Source organism: Solanum lycopersicum, chromosome 11 (assembly GCF_036512215.1).
Source record: "Solanum lycopersicum chromosome 11, SLM_r2.1".
Taxonomy (NCBI): domain Eukaryota; kingdom Viridiplantae; phylum Streptophyta; class Magnoliopsida; order Solanales; family Solanaceae; genus Solanum; species Solanum lycopersicum.
The window spans coordinates 16101000-16112576 of NC_090810.1; the positions used below are offsets into that span (position 1 = coordinate 16101000).

The window sequence follows — 11577 nt, forward strand, 5'->3', positions numbered from 1 at the left end:
AGGAGTGTTATTATGAAGAAGATGTGTATGGAGTGAAGGATCAATCAGGGAGTTTCCATCCACATGCCTAGTTTCCAACATGGATAATTGAAGCATATCTCTAGAAAATCAATGTCAGAACATTGAAAATTACAATCGAGAAAGTTAATATGTCTGAGATGGAAACTACAATCGCGACAACAACTCGAAAAAGACCAACTATGGAAACAGAAACAATCGAGTTGGACCATATGTTCCTCCATAAAAAAGGGACTCTAGTCCTATAGAAACTAGAGGTAACATGTCCGATAATGTGACTTAGAAAGAGGTTGTGGTCATAGAGAAAGTGGTTCCCTTGCCTAGGAATTTCCCCCTATTCCTCATAGATTAGCAATCAAGACCAAAGAATGAAAATTCCACAAGTTAATCACTATGCTAAAACAACTTTCAATCAATGTTCTGGTGATAGAATTTTTAGAGCAAATGCATGGGTATGTAAAGTTTATGAAGGAAATGGTTATAAAGAAGAGATCTCTGAGTCTTGAAGATGTCAAAAAGTTGCAACATTGTACTGCTATTGCTACAAGATCCCTTGTACAAAATGAGTTAGATCTTAGTGATTTTATTATCCCTTGTACCATAGGGCTATTGGATTTTTCCAAGGCACTATGTGATCTTGGTGCTAGCATTAATCTTATGTCATTGTCCATTTACAAGACGTAGGGATTGGGTGATCAAAAAGCATCTACAATGTTGTTGCTCATTGCGCATAGAATTGTGAAGAGGTCTATTGGATTTCTCCATGACTTGCTAGTGAAGGTGGAGTCATTTATTTTTCTGTCAAATGTTGTTACTTCTTGATTGTGAGGTTGACTTTGAGGTTCAAATCATCCTTAGGAGACCAGTCCTTGCCACTTTCCAATCCTTGCCACGGGGCGCGCTTTTGTTAATATGGAGAAAGTACAGATGAAGTTCAGAATTAATAATGAGGAGGAACCTTTCGACATTTGTAGGTCCATGCAGTAGCATGGTGAGTTCCTATTGGTATCTACTATGACATATAAAAGTGAGAGTGGTCTGGAGGTACAAATCGATGCGAGACTAAGTGTTGAGGAGTTAGCAACAGTGATAAAGAACTTTGAGGGTGTTCATATCATAGAGTATGACGAGTTCGTTACCAAACTTGATAGGTATGAATAGGCCTAAAACCTAAGAAATTGGTAAGGGATATGAAAAATCGTGAGACTCTTCCAGCGAGACAATCTATGGAAGAGGCACCTAAATTGGAACTCAAGGCTCTACCACCACATTTGAGATATGTATTCTTGTGTAAGGATAAGAAAATCGCAGTCATTATTGCGGTGGATCCTAATGGGTGACAAGTCAAGTGATTGGTAGTACTGCTAAAGATGTACAATCAAGCTATTGGGTGGACTATTGCGGATATTATCGGGATTCATCCCGATATTTGCTTTCATAAAATTCAATTCATGATGGATAATGAGTCTATTATTAAGAATCAGAGAAGATTAAGTTCTCCTATACAATAGGTACTGAAGACGAAGATTATCAAATGGTTGGATGTTGGAGTCATCTACCCTATTGCAGACAATAGCTTAGTATGCCCTGTTTAGTCTGTGCTTTGAAAGGGTAGTATTATTGTGGTCCCAAATGAAATAAGCAACCTTTTTTTGATGCGGTTGGTGACCGGATGAAGAGTTTGCATGGATTAATGGAAGTTGAATGAATGACCAATTCCCTATGTCATTCATGGATCAGATGTTCGATAGTCTAGCAGGAAAGGGATGGTACTACTTCTTTGTTGGCTATTCAGTCTATAACAAAATATCTATAGCCTTGGAATCCAAGAGAAAACCACCTTTACTTGCCCCAATGAGACCTTTCTTTCAAATGCATGCTATTTGGGTTGTGCAATGCTCCAACATCCTTCCAACATTGCATGATATCAATTTTCTCCGACAAAGTAGAGGACACTATTGAAGTGTTCATGGATAATTTCCTGGTGTTTGGTGAGTCTTTTGATAAATTTTTGGACAATCTGGCCGAGGTACTGAAAAGGTGTGAAGATTGCAATTTGGTGCTCAATTGGGACAACTGTCACTTTATGGTTAAAGAGCGCATATTTTTGGGGCACCGGATTTTTGAGAAAGGTATTGCGGTGGGTAAAGCCAAAGTGGAGATAATAGAAAACCATCCTCCACCTATCTCAATAAAAAGCGTGAGATGTTTTTTGGGGTATGCAGGTTGCTATTGGAGGTTCATAAGAGATTTTTCAAAAAATTCAAATCCATTGTGCAAGCATTTTTAAAAGGAGAGTAATTTTTACTTTGTTGATGCTTGTCTAAAAGAATTTGAGAGTTGAAGAAGAAGTTCGTTTTTGACTTCATCTTTATTCCTCCAAATTGGGGGAAACCATTTGAAGTCACATGCGATACAAATGGGGTGGTGCTTGGCGTGGTATTGGGCAAATGCATGAGAAGATACTTCACCCCATTTATTGTGCAAGCAAAGATTTAAATGCAGCTCAATAGAATGACACGGTTACAGAGCAAGAGCTTCTTGCTGTACTGTTTAAATTCGAGAAATTTTTCACTTATTTGCTTGAGATTAAGGTCATAGTGCACACGAACCATTTAGCGTTAAGGTTCTTGATGGACAAAAAGGATTAAAAACCACGACTTATTATGTGCATATTGTTCTGCAAGAAATTATTTTGTGGTGAATGACTGCAAGGGGATATATAAACAAGTTTCCTATCACTTGCCTAGATTGGAAGATTAAGCTTTACTTGATCTTTGTTATAAGGGTTAGATCAATGATATGTTCCCATATGAAAAGGCATTGGCTGCCTCTCATCAACTCATTTCTTGGTTAACTGACTTTTCTAATTATTTGGCAAGCGATTTGGTGCCTCCAAATCTTTCATCTTACCAAAGGAAGAAGTTTAAGCATGATGTAAAATTTTTTTTGGGATGAGCCGTACCAGTATCATAGTTGTGCTATTGGCATTATTCGTCGATGTGTGCCTGAGTTTGAAATGTTGAGTGTTATTGAGACGTGTAATTCATCACCTGTTGGTGGGCATCATAGTGGTGTTTAGAATGTTCACAAAATTTTGAAATGTGGATACTATAGACCAACCATTTTCCAAGACTCTCATGATTTTGCCAAGTCTTGTGACCGTTGCCATATAGTGGATGGGATTTCAGAGAGGCAAGAGCTTCTTATGAACTCAATCATGCTAATAGAGTTATTTGATGTATTCATCATCTATTTTATGTGGCTGTTTATTAGTTCATATCGGATGAAGTATATTCTTGTTGCGGTTGAGTATGTATCGAAGACGGTGGAAACAATTGTGCTCCCAAACAATGAAGGCAAGAGTGTCACCGCATTCGTGATGAAGAATGTCTTCTCTTGATTTTGAACCCCAATGGTAATTATTAGTGATGGAGGTTCCCACTTTCACAAAAAGTTATTTAAAACATTACTTAAGAAATACGGGGTCGGCTACAATGTAGTTTCTCCTTACCATCCACAGACTAGTGGGCAAGTCGAAGTGTCTGACCGAGAGATAAAGACAACCTTGGCAGAGACAGTGAATACCAATAGATGGATTGGTAGAGGAAGGTTCAATATGCTCTATGGGATCACCTTAATATACTTAAGAGTCTCATATATATATTTCTCTATACTAACTTGTATATGGGAAGTCTTGCCATTTATCACTAGAGCTAGAGCACGAAGCTGTGTGGGCAATGAAGAAGCTTAACTTAGATTGAGGCGCCGGATCAACTCAAAGGGTGAATGACTTAAATTTCCTCGATGAGCTTCTCCTAAAAGCCTATGAATGTGCATCCTTGTATAAAGATAAGATGATGAAGTACCATGATCAAAGATTTAAAAACAGAGATTTTGTTGTTGGAGATTTTGTACTACTATTCAACTCTAGGTTGCACTTATTTCACGACAAGCTTAAGTCCAAATGGTCCGGACCATTCTTAATCAAGCCAGTGTTTCCTAATGGAGCGGTGAATCTTGATAATAGTGAAGGAATAAGGTTCAAGGTAAAAATAGATGATTAAGCTTTATCTGGAAAAAGCGGAAAGTGTTCAACAAGTGATTGAGGACTATTATATTGATAAAGTCTGAGCAATCAAGAGGCTTGCCTGTGCCGCGACGTTAAATCAAGTGCTGGTTTGGAGGAAAACAAAGGTATAAAATATATCCAACCATAGGTTTACTATTTCTGTCAAGTAGTTTTCCTTTAATTATTTGATTTATTGTAGCGGAGTATTTAGTTGATAATTTTTGGTTTTTGTGTTGCCTAGATATAACGTAGGGTCCATATCTAAAAAGCGTCTAGAAAAAACAAAGAGAATTCCCTAATGGTTGCTACATGTGTACGGGCATAAGGAAAAACTTCAGGTGCATAGGTGTATGGATCCCATCGATGGTTTGTCCTTTAACCCACGCATCGTGAATGATGTCCGTAGATCCAGGTAAGCTTCCTAATTATTCTAAGTCATAGAGATATCTATAATACTAGTCGACTGACCATAGATCGACACACAGACCGTCAGCAGGGTCTTGTAGGTCCAAACCCTTGATTGAATAACCCGACCCAAACTCCAAATTTTGAAATCACAGTCTTCAAATTCTTTCCCTCCTCCTTCATTTCAATTACCCAAAAGTGTTTCAAAACATCAAAACACCTCAAATCACTCTCCAATCACCCATTAATCCCTCACAATAAAATTCCCAATTCCTTCCTTGCATAAATCATTTAACTCCAAGTGCTCTAAAATACCCATTCTCAAACATTCGATTTTAGGGCTCGGTACAATTAGGTGTATTATCTTCCATCGAAAAAAGTTTGTTATCATCACACAATCACACCACTTCTCAATACTTGTACCCTCACTTTGAATTTCGGTTCATCTATTGAAGTTTGAAATTAGGGAGTTGGTTCTTGGCCTTGTTATTATTTTAAAAAAACCATGCTAAAATAAACTTGAAAATACCCTTCAGATGACAGATTGTGATTATGTTCATTTGTAGTAGACGAATATCTGTGTTATATTTGTCTAAATGTAAGTTCAGACATACGTTGTCACACTATGTATGAACTATGTGCCGAGAATATTTTGAACTATAAGAATTACCAAGTAGCATGGTCAAATGTTGAAATGCATGCTTTGACTAGACCGTGTAAATACAAAAATGGTATTCATGAAGTAGTAATTAGAAGCATGTCTATGTTTTATTAAGGATTTTTTTTTATTTGAGACTGTTTTAGAGTCGTCACTTATTTTTTGAGGAAAAACCAAGAAAATTGATTTTGCAAAATATTAAAAGAGAAAATCATTTGAAAATGTTTAAGGGGGTTCGTGGTTTCCTATTAGAGATTTAGGAAGGGTTTCCAAGGCTTCTAAAACACCCACTAATGTGATTATCTAACAATTAATTTGCTTGGCATAAGTATTTTAACTTAATCATAATAAAAAATTATTTGGGAATCCCTTAAAAATGTGAAATATCAACCTACTATCTGAGTGAGTTTTACCTTGTAGAATTAATTATCTTTTTAAATCTATTCAGACTTGATTAATTTAGTTTGAATAGTTAAAACATAAATGCGTCTTGCGAGGGATAGTAAGTTTTAACCCTAAAACTCATGACAATTACTAATAAGCAAATAACCGATAAAGTGTGTGTGTGTGTGTGTGTGTGTGAGAGAGAGAGAGAGAGAGAGAGAGAGAGTAGGGTGCAAATTTTGTTCGTGTCCGCCTGGACTGTTATTTAGTCCCATTTTATTTTGGGTCTTAAGCCTATTTGATTTGGTACCTGTCCTAGAATTCTAACAATACAATAGTGACAAAAGAGACAAGGGCTTAGGCCCAAAAATAACAAGATACAGAATTTAGAAAATAAATTTGGGCTTCTTGGCCAAAAATCATCAACTTCTTGGCATGTTTTAAATTTTTCTGAATTCTGGACCTTTATGTACATTTTTGAGGTGTACAAATACCAAAATAAGGAATTGGGCCTCGGTGGCCCTATAGGATAGTGCAAGAAACAAATAATCATGAAGCCCATGGGAGATTTCACATGCAAACAAAGGGTAATAAAGTGAGTAACAAATCGTGATTCAAAGTGAGCAAATGTCTACTAAAGGTAAATATATGACATCATATTCAATTATAAACAGAATAAAGAAACATAGAAGCCTTAAGACAACCAAAGCAATAGTCCAAGATTGAGAAAACACAAATATTCAGGAATATATAAAAATATTGCTTTATCCAAAAATTTCACACTAAGAAAATATGAAAGCCCACTACTGACTTGATGACTTTCAATGAATCATGCACACTAAACAATAGTAGAACAGTTTGTGTAAAAAAATAAACATTTTGATAATAACTATCAACAAAAATGAAAAAGAGGTCAACATTTTCTAGACATGTTCTTCCCAACATGAATGGATATCACCAAACTCAAAAAAAATAAAATAAAAGAATGATATGACGTTACGAATAGCTAAAAATCGTAGAACAACCTGCCTTAACTACAATTCAACTTTATAATTACAAAGTAATATGCATAAACTGTTGTTTCTCCTCAATCGATAATAACTCAAAATACCTAAGAATGATACATAGTGTACTCCAACAGGCTTAAGAAAAGGGGGAAAAATTACATGACATTAATACAAAGTTTTTTATTTTTATAAGAAAAACAATTTGTACTGAACATGTCACTAGAGAAAACAACACAAGTACAACAAGAAAAAATAAGATGCAAACTTCATATTTTCCGCAACTTTGGGTAAGAAAATGAAGACAAGAATATAACTACTAGCTTAAATGCACAAGACAAAGACAATATTCGGATTGCAAGCATAACTACAAGCCTCATGAGATATTCTAATACTAATTTAGAATCTGCCAACGCATAGTAGAAATGATAAAAGAGGTCACTAAAACATGAGTAAACAGTGAAGAAGTCCAAACAACTAAACATCCAAAGTCACAACCAAATGCATCAACTATTTCACTTCCATTTATATTTCATATTTGATAGTCCTAAGAACTCACAGGAGAAACTAAACTTAAAACGAAATAATAATATGGAGAAAATAACTAATCTTAATAAATGGACTCCGCTAAACATCATAGGAAAAGAATACAGAAAGATGAGGTTACCTTTTTCTGCGCAAAAAAATTGACACAGTGACGAAGCAGGGAAACCAGCTCCTCCAAACAAGCACGGACGCGAGCAACAGTAAAGAACCAAGTAAAATCTCTTATCGCGAATGAAACTGAAAAAAACATATGACAAAATGACTTAGAAATTTTAAGCTTCGATCGAGAGTAAATCACTTCTACCTTGAAAGTATTTTTGTGTATTTTAGCCATTTGGCTTAAGATATTTTTTGGTGTGTGTTTGATTCAAGGAATGATCCAAGTAAAAATCTCCAATTCAAAAATTACCAACCATTTTCTAAAAAAAAATTACCCCCTTTAACTGTGAACCAATAACGATTATATATCAAACTGGGATTAGGGTTTTTGAAATAAAAGGGAGGGGGGAGCGGATGATATTTTTTGGACAAATACCATACCAATTAAAATTTCAAAACTCAAAATTTATCCCATTTAGGCTTAAAACCTTTTCCAAAATCTTCGACCCCATTTCGTAAGAGGAAGGGGGATGCACTCTTAAGATGCATTACCATGTCCTTGTCGTCGACGTGCATTCATCTCATTGTTGCAAGGATGAAAACACAACTGGATTTTTGCTGCAAGTACGAGTTGAGAGCGACATTTATAGAAGACGACAATGGCATCTGGTTTGCTTTGTTTTTACGCATGTGTAGGCGAAGCACGCCATTTCTCTAATTTGCTTTGATGCATTTTCTAGATCTATTGATTTGTGAAGGGAGAATGGATGTGGGTTGGGTCAAGTGTGGAAAGAGTGGGCTGGGTATTTTGAATTTGGAAAATGGATTGGGAAATGGGTTTGGGACGGTGGGCTGCTTGAATTTGCAAGACATGAGGGCCTAACATGGTTTTATTCAAAACGGGTTTAGGGAATATTGGGTATGAATTAAAATTTTGACCGAATTGAATGATACATTACATTGAGAATTTAGCCAATGTATTTGGACTGTAGCCAAATTGAATTCATTTACTAAATTCTGTTAATGGTTAAATAAGAGGAAATAACATAAATTAATTATGGAGGTTCTTAATCTTAACGAAATAAAATAATCGGTTAAGTTATAAACTAATTAATACAAAAGTGTAAGCTATTATATAACTAAACTAAGTAGTTAAATATGTAAACAAATAAAATATTTTAGAGATCATTTTTGAATATTTATAAAATATGATAATTAAATACGTAATTATGTAAAACATATACATTAGCCAAGAAATTGCAATAGTTACAACTTATTAAATATAACTTCCCAGCTATTATTTTTTGAATTTACAACATTAATTATTTTAAATTGTTTACAATCGAATAAGCTCGAGGATTAATCGTTATCCGTGAGGGTGAAAATTGGGTATCAACAACTGTCCCTCATTTTATTTGGATTGATGCAAAAAATTTGAGGAAAATGAAGTTGACGAAACCAATTATGACTGACCTTATATTCATCTTTAGAAAAGGGTTTTGGTGCAAAATTTAGGAGTTAAAGTCAAAACCCAGAGATGGGTTACCTACATATCTCAAGCTATACGAGAATTTAGGTCACTTATAGTTCGGTACACTTGATTTAACACACGATTATGAAAGATTTCAAAACTTATCCCGATGCAGAATAATAAAGGGACCGGAATGCTAAGGAAAAATATTTAAGAGTGAATGTTGGAACACAACCGAGTCTTCAACATTGAGCCCACCTACATATCCTTGTATCTCAGGAATCAGGTTGTTTGTAGTTCAACTTGATCGGTTGAAAAGGAAATCTACTATGCTAGATAACCATTGGTTCTGGAAAAATGACAAGATAAATCGAGTGTGAAAACGAGGTTTGTAACAACTTAGCCATGAATGTGACGCACTTAACCCATAACTAAGAACCTACACAGACATAATTTCCAAAGCTCTTGGTGTATGTCACTTCGATTGGATTGCTTCTTCCGGTAGATACAAAAATTTCTGCATGCAAAACTTATACCAAGAAACTTAAGAAAAACCTACAAGCCTTAAGATCAGGGTGTCTTTGATTGTGGTGGAAGTCGCTTCTCTTCTCGCGTCTTATGAGTTTGACACTCCTGTTTGGACTATGTCCCAGTTTGCTGCTAAGACAAAGTTTCACGTTGTGCTGCATCCTTTTTGGCATTGTCCACACCTGTGGTTTGTTTTTGAGAATTCATACTTTCGGATGCTCTCAACATAGACTGAGATAAAACTCATTAGCATAAAAAAGCAATCCAAATGGAAGACACTGTCTTTTACTGTGTTGACACTTAATTATTTTCGTTCAACATTTGATGTCAACTCCATTGGGTTTAACATAAAAGAAAATAAAGCTTATATATTATATTTGCAATATAATCTTCAATGTACTCTTGTTTTGATATGAAGTAATAAGAAATAGATTGATGTAATATGTTAATGGTTCTCTTGATGTCTTTTTTGCAAATGAAAATAATAATGAAGATTCTTCATTTGTAAGATGACAATAATCCATTGGTAGGACGATGCCAATCCATTGGTAGGATAATGCTACTACATGATAAGAGAATGATAACACTACATCTATAGTATGATGATTCTTTATTGATAGGATGACGATAACGATAGGACAATGAGGTTGCTCCATCGATAGGATGATGATGATGATACTCTATCGATAGAATGATGATTATTCATTGATAGGATGACAATAATGTTGATCCACCGGTAGGATAAAATAGTGATCCATCGATATGATAATGTTGATTCATGTGTAACATAATAATAATTATCCATTGGTAGGATAATGCTAATATCCGTTGGTGGGATGATATTTATCCATTGATAAGATAATGATAATGATCCATTAATAAGATAACGATGATAAGAATCCATCGTGGGATGATATTGGTCCAGACATAGGATAATAATAATGATTCATTAGTAGGATGACGAAAATGAATATCCATCGTGAGATTATATTGATCCATATGTAGGATAATGATAATGATTCCTTGATAGGAGGATAATAAAGATAAATTGATAGGATAACGATGATGAAGATGATAAATATTTATTGGTAGGATGATGCAAATAATAATCTGTAGGTAAAAGGATGACGATACATTGGTAGGATAGTGATCATGATCCATGGGAAGGATAATGTTGATGAAAATCCATTGGTAGGATGATGATAATAAATATGCTAAAGATTCATCGATAGGATGATGTTTATCCGATGATAGGATGATGTCTATCAATATCTAGCAAAGCTGATTCTTCACAAAGAAACATATATGATATTTTCCATATCTTCTTAGTGCCACCATCGTCTTAATTGACAACACAAATAAAAATGACCCTCAGTGTAGTGGTATCATCTCATTCAACAATACAATATAAATGACTCTTTGGATAAAGATAACGTCCTCCAGGTATCTTTATCTGATGGATAATAGTAAATTGTCTTTCGTCTGGATTTTAAGTTATTTCATCTCTTAATATAGTTGCACGTTCATTATGGATTTCATGTTGGTGGGAATTGAAAGGAATAATGTTATTTTTATTCCCAAATTGTTGGTATAAGCAACATAAAATCTTTACCACACAGAAAAAATTTACAATTTTGGGAACTCTTCACCCTTTTGACTTCTCCATTATAAACCTGCATCCAAAGAAAAATTGTTAGTCTTAAAATGAATTGATATTTGTTGATCGCTTCGATCATCTGCTCCTTGTCCTGCTATCTTCGGTTGATTGTTCTAATCTCCCATCTCTTGATTGGTAAGACAAAATATTTTTATGGAAAAAATAATTGAAAAATGAAGGAAAGTTTTTATCAAAATTGGTTTTTCAGAAGGTAGCATTTAGGACAAAGTCACTGCCAAGTGTCATTTCACATCAAGCTTAATTAAACTCTTTGAAGTTTATATATCGAGGTCTATCTTTTTACTTTTTGGAAATGTTCAAAGTTTCTCTAACTGCCAATAAATCCTGTCAAAATTTTGAAGTCATCCTTAAAATTTTTGTCCCAATTTTCAGTCTTCGCTTATCTTTAACTGTTGGTGAGAAAATTACGGAATTTTTGAGAACTTCTCCAAAAATCTGTCGCAGTTGAGAATCTGAAAGTAAATTCAGTCTCGACTTTGTTGGAGGGATATTATTCTTGATAATTTTTTAGTCCTTCTAAAAAATTATATCCCAGTTCTAGCGTAAAGAGAAATAGAAATCTTACAAGAGGTATGACCGAACCGTTGTGGCGCCTTCGTATCCTATTAAGGCAGAAATTAGGTCAAACGAAAATCCCCCACAAAGTTTAACAATACTAAGAAATTTTCAAAGAAAGAAACTGAGTACATAAGGCCGCCTACGTATCTCATTCTT

At 34.7% G+C, this 11577-nt stretch overlaps 1 protein-coding gene across 11 annotated transcripts in view; it reads right to left on the reverse strand.

Moving 5' to 3' along the window:
* LOC101266386 (uncharacterized) overlaps nt 1-8036 on the reverse strand; it is a 66384-nt gene extending 58348 nt beyond the window's left edge. For 7 of the 11 annotated variants that reach the window (XR_011212359.1, XR_011212361.1, XR_011212363.1 and 4 more), the window contains exons 1-2: nt 7739-8036; nt 7209-7324 (exon numbers count right to left, since the gene is read on the reverse strand). Coding sequence is in view for 2 of the 11 variants with exons in the window: in XM_069291316.1 (XP_069147417.1) it covers nt 7209-7324; nt 7739-7766 (144 nt within the window). In the remaining 9 variants the exon portion in view is untranslated. Of the gene's footprint in view, nt 1-5922; nt 6060-7208; nt 7325-7627 lie in introns of those variants that run through there. The other 4 variants (XR_011212366.1, XM_069291315.1, XR_011212365.1 and 1 more) reach the window with 3 other exon arrangements.
* Between the last annotated feature and the right edge of the window lie 3541 nt (nt 8037-11577).